General features: G+C 36.6%; 2 protein-coding genes across 2 annotated transcripts; both read right to left on the bottom strand.

Moving 5' to 3' along the window:
* Window positions 1-3,237: 3,237 nt before the first annotated feature.
* LOC137717937 (major strawberry allergen Fra a 1-3-like) lies at window positions 3,238-3,973 on the bottom strand. Its single transcript, XM_068457447.1, has one exon. It carries the CDS (start codon window positions 3,880-3,882, stop codon window positions 3,403-3,405), a length of 480 nt encoding a protein of 159 aa, XP_068313548.1. The 5' UTR covers window positions 3,883-3,973; the 3' UTR covers window positions 3,238-3,402.
* A 2,662-nt stretch (window positions 3,974-6,635) lies between these two features.
* On the bottom strand, window positions 6,636-16,371 carry LOC137717070 (uncharacterized). The gene is made up of 4 exons (XM_068456384.1): window positions 15,880-16,371; window positions 15,215-15,655; window positions 14,650-15,078; window positions 6,636-6,809 (listed from the first exon to the last, which is right to left on the bottom strand). The coding sequence occupies exons 1-4, from the start codon at window positions 16,369-16,371 to the stop codon at window positions 6,636-6,638; spliced, it is 1,536 nt and encodes a 511-aa protein (XP_068312485.1).
* Window positions 16,372-19,488: the final 3,117 nt, after the last annotated feature.

Consider the following 19,488-nt stretch of genomic DNA (forward strand, 5'->3'; position numbering starts at 1 on the left):
TGTATTTATAGGGTGAGGCCGAAGGTTGATCATATGGTTTTATTATGCAAGTTCCTGCTTGGTTCTATTCATTTACGTGTGGGAACCATTACTTTTTCTACGTGGAATTTTGTATTTTAGTAAAGAGGAAGGGAAGGACCATCTGGATATATATTGAATAAGAAAATACCCAATTAATCACGAGGTCGACTATAACCTCAATTATTTCCCATATATAACATGGGTTTGTACTATGAGATTCCATTTGATGATAAACAATAGTATGAGAACATGCATGAACCATGCATGTGGGACTTCTAATAATTCAATTTTCGTTGTCTACTACTGTATGTTGACAATTTTGAGTCATTTTTCATTTGGCTGTGTGCTTAAATAGGTTAACAGGGACGAGGACTGTGCATTGGGATAACAGCATAAATCATACTTGTTACAGTTGAAATTATTTTGAGCCATTTCCCTTTGGAGAGGTGAAAGCCTAAAGGAAAACGGTGGCCAATCAATGTTGACAAATTGCAACTAGCTAATGCTGAAATGCAAGTCAAGTCGCCCTAATTTGAACGTCTGGAGTTTGACCCAAAAAAAAAAAAAAAAAATTAAACTTCTAGAAGTGCATATAGACTTTTTGTAAGATACGTACTAATATTAACTAATTAACCTCCGTAAAATTTATTGGAAAATCTAAACAACTTGGTTCGTTTTTATGTTAGGGTGTTTTTGATATGGTGTGTATTATGGTTTTCTAGTCGGATAAGAATTATGATTACTTTCCCATCGTTAATAAAGGTTTAAGATTGCTTTATTATTTGTTTTAGTATATTAAGTCTTTATAAGTACATCTGTTCTCACCTTGGAGGTATCAAGTCTTAGCAAGACTAATGTTTTCGTTACGTAGCATGCTTGTCAATTTGGAGTGTTTTTCTTTCTTGTATGTCTATGGAATAATATTTATTTTTCAATAACTTTTTTTTTCGTCCCTTGATTTGTAAACTAAATTTCCTATTCTTTTGCCATTTCTTTATGCAATGCATGCGCCTATTGTTGAATAATCAATCTCGCCTAATCATTTTCCACTATTAAAAAAAAAAATATATATATATATATATATATATCAACAGCTAATTACGTGTGTGAAGCTTTTAAAATGTTGCGATTACTAATATATATGTTGACGGTAAAAGAATTATCACTTAAGTCTTGTGTAGTATAAAGGATTGGGTTGCAATGGATAAACCACTATTGTCAAGGTATGTTGAAGGAATAAATGAAAAATTTGTAGCAAACTTGGAGTAGGAGATGAATTACTTAGAAGAAAACTTATCTATTTTAATCCTCCTCAAAATGGTATAGAAAGGAGAAGTTTTTTTCCATTTCTAACCTCCTTATCCCCTTAAAAAAGAAGTAATAATAAATAAATAAATAAAATCATTATTCTCTACCTTCATTGTACCGTAAATTTGTTAGTTATCATTCGAATGAGGCCTTAAAGTAATTGCCTTGTTGGAACTCCATTGTAGTGAGTATGTTTGGCAGACTTTACCAAGGACAATTCAAACAGAGTCTATTAAATTAATAGAGTATATATAAGTAGCTGAGAGCAAGGATTCTTATTCAAATATATGTGATAATATATTATTTTTGAAACTCAATGAGACCAGACCGATACATTTATTAGTCTACAAATATAAATGTAGCTGAGTGCAAGGATTCTTATTCAAATATAAGGGATTGGGTCAACTCATGCAAAAAGACTATGGCATATGTATATTCATTTGTCATACCATGATAACTGTAAATGTTAAATATGTGTGGTCAACTCGTGTAGTTAGAAAATATGATGCTTTAAATTGAGGGAACTTTAACGAAAAGTTTTCGGTACTGTTCATTTTAACGAAAAATCATATTTTTACATTAAAAAGTCAATCCTAATACTATTCACTTTACCATTTATTTTGTCCTTATCGTTAAAACTCAAAGTTTTCAGTCATTTCATTGGTTTTTCTTTAAATAGATTGCATATTAGGTGGTAGATAAGATTAATTTGTTTTCTTAAATTAGTTAGGCTTTTTTATCCAAAATGGTCCCTGAGATTTGCATAACACATGACTTTGGTCCCTGAGATTGAAAATCAATAGAAATGGTCCTTGAGATTGTCCACTATTCATTATTTTAGTCCTTCCGTTAAAAACTCTTATAAGTGTCCTGAATCTCTTGGCCGGAAGTTTGGGCAATCTTCAAAGTTTCGTAACTCAATCGTTTCATAACCAAATTCAACCCATAATATATCACAATGAAGATAGGAACGTGGAGAACAAGATTCTACCTATTTGGAAGCCAAATGGTTGCCGAAGATGGCCAAAAAATAGCCTGAAATGTGACTGGTCCGCGGAAAAACTGGAAAACTCGCCTGAAACTGGGTAAATTTTAAACGTTCATAACTTCTTCAATACTCAACAAAATCGATTGATTAAAAATGAAAATCATACTCCTCAAAGAGGAAGATAATGGTACCTTTTTCACAGGCTAACTTGCCGTGTTTTGGCCGGTAAATTGATCGAAAGTGGCTAACTCGACAACCAAGATAGCCACTTTCAAACTGTTTTTGGGCCAAACCACAGCTAGTTAGCCTTCGAAAAAGGTACCATGCTCTTCGTCTCATCGAGAAGTATGATTTTTGTTTTTGAATCACTTGATTTCATTGAGTATTGAAGAAGTTATGAACGTTTAAATTTTACTCAGTTTTTAGCGAGTTTTCCAGTTTTCCATTTTTCCCACGGACCAGTCACCCTTCAGGCTATTTTCCGGCCATCTCCAACAGCCATTAAGCTTCCAAATGGTATAATCTTGTTCTACACTTTCATATCTTCATTTTGATATATTATGGGTTGAATTTGGTTAAGAAACGATTGAGTTATGAAGCTTTGAAAATTGTCCAAACTTTCGGCCAAGATCTCCAAGACACTTAACGGAGTTTTTAACGGAATGACCAAAATAATAGATGGTGGACAATCTCAAATACCATTTCTATTGATTTTCAATCTCATGGACCAAAGTGAAGTGTTATGCAAATCTCAGAGCCCATTTTAGCTAAAAAGCCAATTAGTTATCATGTGATCTTTTGGTGTGATTGACATGACATGTCACATGAAATAATAGAAGTCAAGTTAGAAAAATGAAAATTGAAAAAGAAATTTGAAAATATATCATCAAATATGATTTCTTCTTATTTATTTGTAAATGAAAGGAAACACAATATTCACTCCACTCAAAAGCTTCAATTACAAGCCAAAACACTGTTTCAAAACTTAAAGAAAAGGGAATGAAAACCACACCAATACATTGTTTGATGCCAAAAGAGGACACAACTACTTAATAATACTTCTTCCGGCAGTAGACAACATTAATTTAGTTGTAGGCATCCTGGTGCTCCAAGAGGTAGTTCTCAATCAACTTGAAGAGGTGGGAGGCCTTCTCCTTACCAGCCTTAACATGCTCTTCCTTGATCTCAATGTCACCTTTGGTGTGGTAGTGGCTAGTGCTCTTGATGACAGAACCGCTGCTGGAAGCAACCAACTTAGTCTCATAAGAGATCTTCTCAATCGTCTCAGAGATAACATCTCCTTCAATCACACTATACTTGTAGACAAAGTTGTCCTTGTCAACCCCATCAATTCTGTGCTTCACATAGCTGTATGTGCTACCTTCACCGAAGTTGATCTTCTTAATGGTTCCAACTCCGCCATCTCCTTCAAGGATCTCAGTGCTCTTCACTGCTTGTGGTGCAATCTTGGGGATGAGGTTGTCAGCATCAAGAACAAAGGCATTGAACAACCTAGCAGGAGGAATGGCGGAGGTGAACTCAGATTCGTATGTGAATACACCCATGATTCTGAGATGCGTTTGGGAAGTGTGAAATAACTAATTGATAAAGAGAAAGACTGAGGAAGAAAGATGATGTATTGGGAGGTTTTGAGGTGTGAATAGTTGAAGAGGAGGTATGGTATTTATAGGCGAGGCTGCCTGAAGGGTGGATGGATGGGATTTATGTCATTTCCTTTTTCTTTTTTCTTTTTCTTTTTTTTTCTTTATTTTTTAATTGGTTCTATTCATTGTGACGTGGGAACCATTACTTTTCTACATGGAATGTTTGTATTTTAGTCAAGAGAAGAACCATCTGCTAATTGAATAAAATAAAATAAAAATAGCCATTAATCCACGAGCTCAATTATTTCTATCCCACTGGAGCTACTTTTACACTTTCTGTGAAACCAGAGCATGGAAATTGGAATTCCGTTCAGTAATTGATTAAGCTTATTCCTTTCTATCTTTTTCAGTCCAAAACTGATACTTGGGTCTCAACCAACAATGACTGCCATGGCCCTTGAATTCAATAATCCTGATAAAGTGAACACTTCACATTCTCTTCCATTCCAGTTAGCCATTCTGATGGTAAAAATTTCAATTAATCTGCTGACCATCTCACCTTAATTGTGGCAGGGCTAGCTTACCCTCTAATCATTTCATATCGTATAACCAAAAATATTTATCTAATTTTGTAGATTCACAATCAACATGGTCATTGGCTGTGTGCATAAAATAGTTAATAGATACGAGGACTGTGTATTTGGACTTTGTTATAATTGAACATTTTGATCTTGCCTTTTCCGTTTGAATATGTAAAAACTCCATAGAAAATTATGGGCAGTCAATGTTGACTCAATGCAGCCATATGTTTGGAATGCAAGTCAAGTACCCTAATTTGAACTTCTGGAAGTGCATACTAGTTGTGATGTAGTAGGGACAACAATATATGAAGCAAATAACAATTTTGTCAAACAAGGTTTCATCAATTGGGCATTAGACACCAATTCATTTCGGATAATACTTGGGTACTCACCTTTTAATTTTGTCCAATGATATTTTGAATTATTTTATTGTTTTGAAAAATAATGGACATGTTCTTTAATTTTTCTTGGCCTTTTAAAAAAAGAAACATGTGACATTTTTTTTATTGAATCAAGTCAGAAAGTGAGTACATCAATACTCACTAGTGAGTATCTCGGTATTTTCCATTCATTCCATCGCCATCAGTGTACTAATTAACCTCAATAAATTACATTCATACTGTTTCATAAAAGCTTTAGTTGTGAGGACTCTCAACTGAACAGCCTATACATGAAATCCCTATAACAAAATGGTCTTTTAGTGAGGAAATCTCTAGCAAGGAAACTTAGTTTTCTCGCTATACAATGCTTTTTACAAGGATATTATTTGTTCTTTGCAAAAACAAACCCAATTTTGATTACAAAACTTGTCCTTGCTCTAGCGAGAAATTCAAATATTTTGCAAAAAAAACATTTCCTCACTGTAGATGGACTCTTAGCGTGGTAATCTATCTTTACTCACTATACCGAGTAAAAGTTTTAAAGTTTAACAAAATGGAAACTTTGAGCGAGAAATTTTTTTTTCTTTCTAAAACATCTTTTTTGTTGTAGTGAATGCACAATTGGATTCACATACATCAACAATAAATAATTCATCATGTGCGTGCAAGTAGAAGACTATGCATAATTAACACCTTTCCAAAAGTGTTAATTACACTCAATATTCTTGTGGTATATGTGTGGGAGTTTAGGTTAATTGTTGGTCGTGCAAATTTTCCTCAAGATCAAGAAATTTGTCACATAAGATGAAATGAAGCCAGATTTAATTATATTGGTATCATTGTCTTTGTTAATAGACTTGGGGTGTTATGAGGTATTTGTCACATAAATGCATTTGTTTTCTCCTTTAGATTTTCAAATTTGGCGTGACCTATAGATATGAAGAAATTCATTGCACTACAAAAAACACCAGGATTTGTCAGGCCATATACTGTTTCGTCACCTATAATTTTGCTCGTCAAAATTTTGTGGGTCAAAGTTTGTCATGCAAAACCTGTTGCTCAAATGTCTACCTGACAAAATATCAGCATTCGTCTGGCGAACACTATTGACCAAACTAAATAAAGTCATCGGTTAAAAGAGCATTGACCGACCTGACCCGACAAATATAGCTTGTTTGACGACAAAAATTTTGTTGAGTTTCTGGAAACAAAGTAATAATAAAAATTTAGCTTGACGCATATTAGTCAAGCAATTATTTAAAAGGAAAAAAATACAATAAAAGTCTACTCGACGAATATATTCGTTGGGCAAAGCTTTTCAATATATTTTTTTTAATTCAAAATTAAAAAAAATATTTGATTTAAATAATGTATTAATTCTAATTATATTAGTCTAAAAGGCTAAAATAAATCACAAAATTAAAGAAATTAATTTAATTACATAAAAAAAAATATTCGTACAATTGTATGTAACAAAAAAACTAAGTACAACTACTGGAGTTACTGCTGAGGTGGCTAGTGGAATGGCTCCTAAAGGTCGCTTGGAGGATTGGAAATGCGAATGCTAGAAGCTGACATTGCTTGCACTATCCTAACAATGTACCAAAGGCCCTCCACTCGTCAACGCACGGTTTCTTGCTTGTGTGGAGCTTCTTCTTGATGGCTCACTAGCTCCGTCTCCAACTATATGCAGTTTGGAAGACGTCTTGCTTGGAGGATGAGAGCTAGATTAATAATAAGTTTCCCCAAGGTCCTAAACCTGACCCACTCCTAGGATGCCGAATTCTTTGCCTTTCTGTCCGCCAACCACCTCCATCAGCAACTGTAAAGACACCTCTAAATTAGATGTCATCTCCTCTATTACCATGTCCAGTTTCTGCTGGGAAAGGTTGGCTACGTACTCATCCTTATTCAGCAACATAGAAGCCTACAAATAAAATAAAAAAAAAAAAAAAAGCATGTTACCTAATCCTTGAAAGTTTATTTTGGTGATTTTTGGCGTATACAGTCTCAGAATATATATATATATATATATATATATATATATATATATATATAAGTTTGAAGGTTGAATCGTTGAAACTAGTTTCGTAGAATGTGTATCCCGTCAAAACAATTGATTCAACAAACACTTAGAATTTATTTTATACTTCCATTGAATAGAATGGAAGATTTTGTGATGTCCACTAGTGTAAATATTTTAAATTGATGATTGGGTTCGTTCATTGTCTTCTTCTAGGGTAAAAAATTATCAAAAGTATTGCTAAAATAACCGTTAAATCGTGATTTTTTATTTGTAACCGTCGAAGGATTCCATTCTGTTGCCTAATCCGTAAAGGTTTATTTTTGGTGTTTTTTGGTTTATCCGATCTTGAAGTATATACAAATAATTTTGACAGGAGGATCATTGAAATTAGTTTTATAGAATGTTCATCCAATCAGAACAATAGATTCAACAAACAATTAAGAGTTTATTCTATATTTTCATTAAGTAGAATGGAAGCTTTTGTGGTGTCCACTATAGTTTAAATTGATGATCGGGTTCGTTTATTGTATTTTTCTAAGGTCAAGGAGTGCATTTGTAAAAAAAAATATCAAAACCAAAGCTAAAATAACCATTAAGTCATGATTTTTGCTTTGTAACTATTGGAAGATTTTGTCTCGTTACCTAATCTCTTTGAACGTTTGCTTTTTGAATTTTTGGTTATGCGATATCGGAGTATATACAAACAAGTTTGACATTTGGATTATTAAAACTAGTTTTGTAGAGTGTTTATCCTATCAACAATAGATTCAACAAACAATTAGAGTTTGTTCTATTTACTTCCACTAAGTAGAGCATAAGTTTTTGTGGTATCCACTATTGTAAGTATTTTAAATTGATGATCGGGTTCGTTCATTGTATTCTTCTAGGGTCGAGGAGTGTAGTTATAAAAGATCATCAAAATCAGAGCTAAAAGAACCATTAAATCATGATTTTTTTTGTTTGTAACCGTTGAAGGATTTTGTCCCGTTACCTAATCTCTGAAAGTTTGTTTTTGGTGATTTTTGGTGTTGCGATCTTGGAGTATATACAAACAAGTTTGATAGTTGGATTGTTGAAATTAATTTTGCAGACTATGAAAATTAGTGAAGGAATTAAATATGCCAATCATGTCTCTCACCTTTCTCTGTATATATTTGGCACGAAAAGTATACCCGATGCCTAAAGCTTTGCCTGTTGAACTCTATTCGTCGGGTAAAATTCCTCTTCAAAAAACCTAAAATGTTGACCCTTTTTGCCCAACTAATGTTTGTATTCTATCAGGGGCTAGGCTTATGTGTAATCACGTTTATCTAATTAGACTGCTTTTTTGTATGCACCCAAAATTGAATTTCATTCTATCTATTTTAACGGGAGCACCATATTTCATCAGGATTCATAATGTTTGTTTTCTGTCAGGGGCATAGGCTTATGTTTAATCACATTTATTTAATCGGATTGCTTTTTTGTATGCACCCGAAGTTGAATATCATTCTATCTATTTTAAGGGGAACACCATATTTCATTAATGATAGGAGCAAATATATGATTCATAATATATAGATGAAGAACATGAACACATGAACAACTTGCAAACAAACATCTGAAAATGCAAAAGAATAATTAAAGATGTTGCAAGACAATGCTAAAAGAGAGAGGATCCATATAAACGATTCATCTAGTACTGAGATCATGAAATAGATGAACAGTCTCAATGCTCCCTTTGTAATTGATATATGTCCTGATAAATGAATATATATCATCTATTATCCAAATAATAGATGATACATACACACATAGATATATATATATATATATATATGTATATGTATGTTATAAACATCTTATTTAAGTGTGATTGTATATATCTTAGATTAGATTTGTTTCTAGTTTTTCTTTCCTATTAAGACTTGTATTCCTTGGAGGAGAAGGATTTCTTCTCTTCCCTATTACTATAAATAAAGGCATGCGTAGGGGGAATAACACATCCTCTACACAACCCTACAAACACATCTCTCTTTCTCTATTTTCTTTGTGCCGCCGGCCCCCCTTTCCTTGTCAGTTAAATATAGGCTACAACACATTATCAGCACGCTCCTACCACTACGCTTACGAATCTAACGTGGAAGTTTTCTACATCATACCAGTTCAGCAATATCATCAGCAATGAAGTTCTTTCAAAACAACAGTTTTTATCTCGATATTTTTGCAGCCTTGATAGCATGAACATTCACCACAATGCATGACCCAACTTTACCTTTTTTCAAAATTTAGATTCTACATAAATTGTGTATGCATTCTATTTATAATTATTGAATTATGTGAATTTGATATTGCCATTAATTGCATCAAATATATGTCCATGCATTAAATTATTAATATGAATAGGCATTGAGTTAATCTGGAATTGAAAAAAATTATAAAGAATTTTTTAGGGTTTCGTTGAAAACCCATCTATGTTGATGGGCTCCTTTTTTTCCCCTGAGCTGAGAACCCAAACCTGGAGTCACGGCTGTAGGCCTAAACCTTAAACTTGATGCCCAAATAGCGTCGCCTCCCTTGAACCGTCGAGTAGCATGGCCTGCAACCATGCCCAACCACCTTCGCTTACTTCCTCGACGACCTGAAGTCGTCACTGATGAGTCCTTACTTGAAATTCAATATTTTTTTTTCTTTGAAATTAAAATAAAAAATTTTTAGGGTTTTACAACATTGAGAGTTTTTCACTATCAGTTCAAATTAATGGGTTGCCGTTGAACCCACGGCCTCTGCCGTGAATATCATTCTCGTTGTAAGAAGTTTGAATCAAACTTTGTGCAAGTGGATGAATCGAAAAATACCAAGATGGAGATTTATAACTTTTAGGAGGATACCACCCCTATGGAAGATTAGAATCTTAGACATGAACTATTTCTAGTTAAATTTTAGAATAATAGTGCCGAATTCCACATAGTGGCGAACCCCCCCCCCCAACCCAGTTTTGCGTGAACGCATCTATTTCACTAACTTCATACCTAAGAATGCACCTCTGACAACCCTTTCAGGCCCATCCAACCTGATCGAAGGATACGATAAGGCACGTATAATGTTGTCAATGGTACAATTTTGACCATTGATAAGGCACTCTATTCTCCACATTCCAAAAGAACATTATTGAGTTTCAAGGACATTAGAGATAATAATTGCCAAGCTAAAACCTACGTAGAAAATGAAGTTGAATTTCTGTGCATCACTTCCTACGAATATGGCAAGAAGCGTATTTTAGAGAAGATGAAGCGTATCTCGAGTGGTCTGTATATTACGACCATATGCCCTATAGAAAGCCACTATTTAGCCGACCCTACCTCTAGGACCATGCACGAAATTACACTTTCGCATGATCATTTGGGACACCCTGGATGAACAGCGATGTGTCATATCCTCAAATCATCACATAGGCATCCACTAACCTAAAATTTAGGTTCAATTCAAGGAATCGCATGTTAAACCTGCTACATGAGAAAGCTTATTATTAAGCCTTATTATGATAAGATTCATTTGAATTTTTTCAGGGGGGAACATTTGTGGATCGATTCACCCTTCCCTGCGGACCATTTAGATATTTTACGATTTTGGTTGACGCTTCCACACGTTGGTCACACATGTGCTTATTGTCCATAAGGAACTATGCATTCTCCAAACTATTGGCCTCAGGTTATCAAGCTCAAGGCGCATCATCCTGATTATCCGATCAAATTTATTCGATTAAATAATGCAAGAGAATTCACATCTAAACTTTTGATGACTATTGCATGTTGGTTGTGGTTGAAGTTGAACATCCAGTACCTCATGTTCACACTCATAACGGCCTGGCAGAGGCATTCATTAAGCGTTTACAAATAATTGTTCAATTGTTAATCAAACGTACCAGGCTCCGAATCGCTGCTTAGGGTCATGCAATACTACACACAGCCATGTTAGTCTGTCTAAGGCCTGTTGTGACCCAACCATATACCACCCTTCAGTTGGTTACCAGATACAAACCCAACATATCGCATCTGCACGTTTTTGGTTGTGCAGTCTATGTGCCGATTTTGTTACCCTTACTTACAAAAATGGGGCCTCATCGAAGGATGGGAATCTATGTCGGATATAATTCTTTTTTAATCATTCGTTACTTAGAACCTTTGATAGGCGATCTATTTACCGCGCATTTCACAAATTTTCACTTCTATGAGACAATCTTCCTATCATTAGGGGAGGTAAAAACATCAACGTTCCTAAAGAACGATGCAATTTATCGTGAACAACTCCCACTTTGTCTTATTTAGATCCCTGCACTGCCCAATCTAAAACTGAAATGTAGGGCATATTAGATCTTCAAACCATGCTAGATGTTTTCACCGGTCTAGAGCGAGTGACAAGATCACGTATTCCAACTACGAATATGCCTTTAAAGATGGATGTACCAAATGTACGACGGACTATCTCCTAGAAGCCCGAGACGCCATTTTGGCCGATCCACGTACATTAGCGGCTAGCCAATCATCTGCCCCTACACAAAAGCGCGGCAGACCTCTTTTCAAAGGATTCACACCCTCATAATAGGAAACTCACGACACAGGCACCTGAAGAGCCTACCGTGAATTCGATTGTCACCTGCTCATTCTATCAAACTCATAAGGAAATTCTGGATTACAGAAGCGTCCTTGAAGAGACGAATCTATCTCTCGAGAATCATGAGATTTCGGTCCATTATGCTAGCTTGGATGATGTTTGGTGTAGAAATGAGATGATCATCGACGATGCATTAACATATGTAATAGCTATTGAGATCATGTTGAGCGATGACATTGAACCCCATTCTGTTGATGAATGTCGACGTAGAACTGATTGGTCAAACTAGAAACAAGCAATCCAAGTCGAACTCGATTCGCTTGCGAAACTTAAGGTGTTTGGACTTGTAACTCCTACTCCTCCACATGTGAAACCCATTGGCTACAAATGGGTTTTCGTTCGGAAGCGTAATGAGAAGAACAAAATTGTGAGTTACAAAACTCTTCTTGTTGCGCAAGGCTTCTCACAACGCCTTAGGATTGACTATGACGAAACTTATTCACTCGTTATGGATGTGATTACCTTTCACTACCTTATCAGTTTGGTAGTTTCCGAAAAACTAAGTATGCAGCTGATGGATGTAGTAACTGCATATCTCTATGGGGATCTTAATACGGAAATTTATATGAAAGCTCTTGAAGGACTTACATTAACTGGATCAAATATTTCCAAACCCCAGAACACGCTCTCGATTCGGCTGAGGCATTCACTCTACGATTTGAAGCAATCCAGAATAATGTGGTATAACCGTCTGAGTGAGTATTTGACTAGTCAGAGATATGCAAACAACGAACTATGTGTGTTCATTATGTAGTCACATTCCAGTTTTGCGATAGTTGCAATTTATGTCAATGACATGAATCTCATCGGAACTCCTGAAGAGCTCGAGAGAACTACCTCACACCTGAATTCGGAATTTGAGATGAAAGATCTAGGAAAGACTCGATCTCGAGATAGAGCACCATTCAGATGGAATCTTAGTACATCAATCGAACTACACCCAAAAGATGTTACACCACTTTAATGAGGATAAAGTGAAGCCTTTGAGTACTCATGTGATCGTTCGATCGTTAGATACAAAATTTCCCTCCCGATATATATGAGATGAGTAGAAAGTCATTTTCTGGATGCGGTCCAAACAAATAAACCATTACGTACGAAAAGGTTATGAAGGATCAAAATTAGACGATTGAAGAGCAGAAATAACACTAAAGCTGTCACTTTCCACCATGACAGTTCCTGAAAATGACCACGACAGTTCCTGAAAACTCCTCCACAAGCAACAGGACCAGATTTCCTTTAGATAAACCATATGTATTAAGTTTAATACAAGGAAACCAATGAGGAGACCAAACGACAGGAAGAATAGTAGGCGCCTTGCGAGAGATAGGTCGGATCCCTATTGAAGAGATGATTCAAGTGTCAAAACCCTGAGATTAACCAGGAATAAACTTTCCACCATGAATAATCGCAAAATTGATAGACATGCAAAGACGATGGAAATTGAGTGGTCAGCCCATAAAAAATAAACTTATTTCGAGCCTTCCAAATAGTCGCAATAGTAGAAAGACCCGCAAAAATCTAAAGCTTGTGCAACTGCTGGGAAAAGGGCTTACACACATAGATATCCCAGAAAACATCCAACGAATTTGAAGAAGGCAAAGAGGTACCAAAATGGCAAGCTAACCACCTCCAAAGCTGCCTAGATATCTGACAATCGAAGAAAAGATGAGCAATAGATTCTTCAGAATTACGACATAAACAACAAATGGATGCCAAGGAAATACCACATCGTTGAAGCGTACCCTCGGTATGAAGTTTATCATGAAAAAGCCACCAAACCAAAATAGATAGCCGTGGCGGAATAAAATGACACCAAATAACCTTAGCCTAAGCACAATCATTACGTTTCCTTTGAATAAGTTGATAACCAGAAGACAAGGAAAACTTCTCGATACGTGAGGGCTCCCAAATAAATTTATCATCCTCGACATTTAAAGGCAAAGGTTGACGTAAAATTTGTTGCACCACAAAAGGGAATAAATTTATAAAAAAATCTGGGAAAGATCAATTTTGTGCTTCAATAACATCTGAAACCCCAGGAAGAACCTTAGGTGAAATGACCGAAGATAAACAAGGGCTAATAATATATTCATCCAACCATTTGTCAAACCAAAAGGAAACGGACTTCCCATCACCAATAATCCAACGACTATTATTATTCAGAATAGGCAGAGCACGCTTTAGACCATGCCACATAGAAGACCATAAATAGATATTTTGTTTTTTGGAAGGCGAAAGAGGAAAATGCTGACGAGCAAAAGAACCCCACAAAGAAGAGGATTGTAAAGCATCCTATCCGAAACTAAGCAAAGCCGTCAAGTTCAAGGAAGCTAAATCACGAAGACCAAGCCCACCTTCATTTTTAGGTCCATACACCATGCTCCAATCAACAGTTACCAACTTCCGGGAAGCTAAATCCCCTGACCAAATAAAATTCCTTGCACAAGCAGAAAGATGTTTAAAAGGCAAGATGGCAATTGATAAACTGAGAAACTATGAAGGAATAAGCTTTGATAAACAGACTGCACTAATTGAAGTCGTCCAACCATTAAGAGAAGTTTTCTTTTCCAACCTGAGAGGCGGGCTTTAGCCTTGTCAACCAAAGCTTGAAAGTGAATTCTCCTTGGCTTACCACGAAAAATGGGTACCCCAAGATAAGTGAAAGGAACAACACCCAACTGAAAGCCAAGGTGTCTACATACATGAACTCTACGATGAATAGAGGAGGAGCCGAGATAAAAAGTACTCTTAGTTGCATTAACAAGTTGCCCTGATGCACGCCTATACTTATCCAAGAAATTTCGAAGAGATTGAAGAGATCGAACATTCCCACGACAAAAAATGAAAAGATCATCAGCATAAACACATAAGTAGGAGGGCAACAACCTCATGGGGCTGAAATAGTAGTAATCCGTCTAGTAAAGAAAAGCGAAGATAAACATCTGCTTAGAGCTTCCTCCTCTAAACAAAAAAGAAGAGGAGAAAGAGGATCACCCTGATGTACCCCCTAGGAGTAAGAGAAAAACCCATGCAGTGTGCCATTTACCAAAATTGAAAGGCGAGCTGATTGTAATAAAACATGTACCCAGTCCACAAAGATGTGTGAAAAACCAAAGCTAGAAAGCACATGGAGAAGAAACTTCCAATTCAAAGTATCAAAAGCTTTAGCAATGTCGACTTTTATGCCTACATTACCACCAAAAGCCGTTTTGTCCATAAAATTGAACCCTTTTGAAACAAGCCCAATACAATCAGAAATACGTCTACCTTTTAAAAATGTCGTTTGGTGAGGAGAAATAATGCGAGTGGCAATTGGGCCGAGGCGATCAACAAGAATCTTTGGAATAATTTTGAATAGAAAATTAGTAAGAGCAATGGGCTGGTACTGAGCAATAGTGGCAGCCCCATCAACTTTAGGGATAAGCACCACAAAGTTGCAATTAGCATTCGGATAAAGCCAACCACGCTTAAAAAAAACTTGTACAAAAGTAATAACATCCAAACCAACAATATCCTAGCAAGACTGATAAAAGGAACCAGGAAAACCATTAGGTCCTGGAGCACTGGAGGGATCTATAGAAAAAACAGCACTTCTAATTTCTTCAGCTGAAGGTAAACAAGAAAGAGAAAAAAATTTCCTCTTCATTAACCATAGGTGTAATTCCACCACAAACATCCTCAATTCCAGTTGGTACAAACGGAGAATTATATAAAGATCGATAAAAGTTTACCACATGATCAACAATAGCAGTATGAGAAGAAAGTACATTATCACCATCCAAAAGAGTAACAATCCTAGAAGAAGAATGCCTACCTCGAGCATAAGCATGGAAAAAAGCAATATGACGATCACCCTTAGTAAGCCATTTAACTCGGACACGATCACGCCAGAAAGCTTCTTGCATACGAAGAGCATCGAGGACAGCTATCTTAGCCACAACTTCCTTATTAAACCTCTCTTCAGAATTCCCATCAGAACAAATAATATTTTGGATATTATGAAGTTTTTCCTTAGCAATAGTGACATTTTTGTGGACATCACCAAAAGTATTAGAGTTCCAATCACGAAGGCAATGCTTAAGGGCTTTAAGCTTTTCCAACATAACAAACATAGGTAACCCATATGCAATAGTTGACTACCAACACTTAGCAACCAAATCAGAGAGTCCTGAATGTAATGTCCACATGGACTAAAATCGAAAAGGGCACGGTCCTCCAAGACAAATAGTAGAAGCCGAGAAAACTAGACAATTATGATTAGAAACAACCCTAGGCAAAGCTGAACAACTAATATGAGACCAAGATTGTAACCAACATGTGTCACAAAGAGAGCGGTCAAGACGCCTCTCCATGTAACCACGAACACTCCAACCATTAGTCCAAGTGTAAAAAGCACCAATAGTATCCATATGAGTAAAGTCACAAAGCTTAGTAAGTCCTCGCACGAAGTTCGAGCAGGTAAGTGACCACCCATTTGCTCATGTGCTCCAAGAATAGCATTAAAGTCACCAATTGCCATCCACGGTACTATAGTATTAGAACGAATATTTAAGAGATCGCACCATAAAGCATGACGAAGAGTCGAAGTAGTAACCGCAAAGACAATAGTAAACTGAGAAAGAACACCATCATAAGAAGCCTGAAAAGTAACTTGTTGCCCTGAAGAAGAAATCACAGTAGGAGAACAATAACTCGTAGAATGCAAAACCCAAATATTAGGCATTAAATCACCCCTATTATTAACAGCAAGCAAAGATAGACCTAATGAATTCCAATAAGCAAAAGGAATAGAATCAAAAGTAACCATAGGTTCAGATATGCAAACCAAGTCGGGATGATGGGAATGAGAAACATTAGAAAGCTCTGTACGCGTATCAAAATTCCTAATACTGCGAATATTCCAATAAACTAACTTCATTTAGAGGTAGAGACAACTTGTCTTCCTGCCCTCGTAACATAGGGTTCTTCTTGCCTACATACGTCAACTTTTTGGTTTTTTTTTTTTTTTCTGTTTCTTCTGCTGAGATTTACTAAGAACTAGGGTAAAGTCATTGGAGACCTTCCCTGAATCCACAACATTGAACTCATTCCTCAGACCAAAACTAGGTGGAACATCTCCATCAACATTAGAATAAATATGGGCAATATTATTTTCTTTAATAGGCTCATCATCGGTCTCCCTTGAAAGAGTGTCATTCAAGTTACAAGAAGGGGTATCATCAATATTATTTGTTGGTTGTAACTCTAAAACCTGTCTATTAGAATTTGTCTTTAACTGACCATGAAGATATGCCGATGAATCATTACCTTGTCAGCCAACACACTTAACTCGGTATTCACAACACTGATTAATATTTGATTTGCAAAATCGTTAACTTGTTCAACATGATGTTAAAAACCAGAAAGATCTTTGAGAAACTGAAAGAGAAGGAAGTTCAATACACACTTGGTTTCTGGGAGAATAATTTTATTGAATTCAAAGATAACACAGGCTACTTATAGCCTTACAAGATAACTGAATGAAAGTAACAACCCACGATTTTACAGCACCTAGAATCGTGGTATCTGACTAGGGTTAAAGACTGAACGTGAAACAATACTGGTTCCTTAATAATAGGAATTATTAACGACTACAAAGTTGACCTAGAAACTAGGAAGCTTAACCCTAATGGTTAAAGGACTCCTAACAAGTTTAACATCCTCCCTTAAACTGAATGTTATCACCATTTAGTTTATTCCCGGATAAGCACAGATGCCCAACAAGCCTCGCATCTTCAAGAAATCTTCAAGCTTCAATGGTTTTGTGAAAATATCTGCAATTTGCTCCTGGGTTGAGCACTGAACCAAATCTACAACTTCTTCCTTTGTAAGATCACGCAGGAAGTGAAAGCGGACATCAATATGTTTGCTTCGACCATGCAAAACTGGATTTTTTGAAAGTTTGATAGCTGATACGTTGTCACATAGTAGCACCGTAGCCTTGCACTGATCATGACAAAGTTCCTTTAAGATTCTCCTTAACCAGACAACTTGACAAGCACTAGATGCAGCGGCAATAAACTCGGCCTCAGTGGTGGAAAGAGTGACCACTGGTTGTTTCTTTGAAGACCAAGACACAACTCCTGAACTCATTAGAAATACATAACCTGAAGTACTCTTTCTGTCATCTTGATCCCCTGTATAATCACTGTCCGAGTATCCCAGAAGCTCCTGATTTCCTCCCTTCCTGTAAAACACCCCAAGGCCAATGGTTCCCTTCACATACCTCAACGCTCTTTTTGCCGCCTGTAAATGCATTACAGTAGGGCGCTCCATGTACCTGCTGATCAAGCTTACAATAAATGCCATGTCAGGGCGTGTAGCAGTTAAATACATGAGGCTTCGTACAATTTGTTTGTAGAAGGTGTTGTCCACCCTTACTCCACCTTCATCCTTCCTTAACTTAAACCCTGGAACTGCTGGATTATCCACTGGATTGCATTGATCCATGTTGAACCTGTTAAGCACCTCCTGTGCATATTTACGTTGGCCAATGAATACCCCATCTGACCGTTGCAACACCTCAACACCCAAGAAGAACTTCATTTTTCCAAGATCAATCATATCAAATTCTATTATCATGGATCGTTTAAATTCTTCAAACATAACTTCATTGTTTCCAGTAAAGATTAAATCATCTACATACAGACAAACAATCAAAACTTTACCTCTATCCGCTGCTTTGATGAACAAAGTGTGTTCATATGGACACTTCTTGAAACCTTCATTGACAAAGTAAGTCTCTATCCGGCTGTACCAAGCTCGAGGAGCTTGCTTGAGACCATACAAGGCTTTCTTAAACTTGTATACTTTGTGTTCATGTCCTATTCTCTCATATCCAAGAGTCTGAGCAACGAAGACTTCTTCATTTATCTCTCCATGCAAAAACGCAGACTTGACGTCTAGTTGATAGAGCATCCATCCCTTTTGAGCAGCAAGTGAAATCACGACTCAACTGGTGTCGAGTCTAGCCACCGGTGCAAATACCTCAGCATAATCTACCCCATACTCTTGACTGTACCCTTTTGCAACGAGTTGCGCCTTATACTTATCTACTTCCCCATTCTCATTGAGTTTTGTCTTGTAAACCCACTTAACACCGATAACTTTGCCTCCAGGGGGTAACGTAGTAAGTTCCCATGTTTCATTCTTTTCGATAGCCTCGATCTCTAAGTTCATGGCATGCCTCCAATTCTCATTCTTAACTGCATCTTCATAGAAGATGGGGTCACTATCAGGAAACTCAACCATGCCTGCAACATTGGAATCTTCTGAAGCCACAGCCATGCATGCAACATTGGAGTCTTCCTCCTTGGAGCAACCTTCCCCACTTACATAGTCTCGCATCCATACTGGTGGTCTTCGTATCTGTGCCCCATGAGGTGAGTTCTCCATAGTCGCTTCATGAAGTGAGGCTTCACTGCTTTCACCCTCTTCAGTGCTGCTAGCTTCTGATCCTTCTGCATTATCGCCATTTTCTGTACCCTCTTCCTCATCTGATTCCCACTCAAGGTTTGCTGCAATATCTCTTGTGTAACAGGCCTCCCACTTCCAACTTTGATCCTCGTCAAAAACAACATCTCGGCTCACAATTATTTTTTGAGAAATCGGATTATATAATCTATAGGCTTTTGACTCATCACTCACCCCAAGGAATATGCATTTCAAGCTCTTGTTGTCAAGCTTTATTCTTTTGTTATCTGGTACATGGACGTGAGAAATACATCCAAAGATTCTAAAATGACTCACTGATGGTTTCTTTCCACTCCATGCCTCTTCTGGAGTCTTACTCCTTACTGCAAGTGTGGGACTCCGATTAAGAATATGCACAGTCCAATTTACAGCTTCAGGCCAAAATGTCTTTGGGATGTTCTTTCCAGAAAGC

The sequence above is a fragment of the Pyrus communis genome, chromosome 15 (assembly GCF_963583255.1).
Source record: "Pyrus communis chromosome 15, drPyrComm1.1, whole genome shotgun sequence".
Lineage (NCBI taxonomy): Eukaryota > Viridiplantae > Streptophyta > Magnoliopsida > Rosales > Rosaceae > Pyrus > Pyrus communis.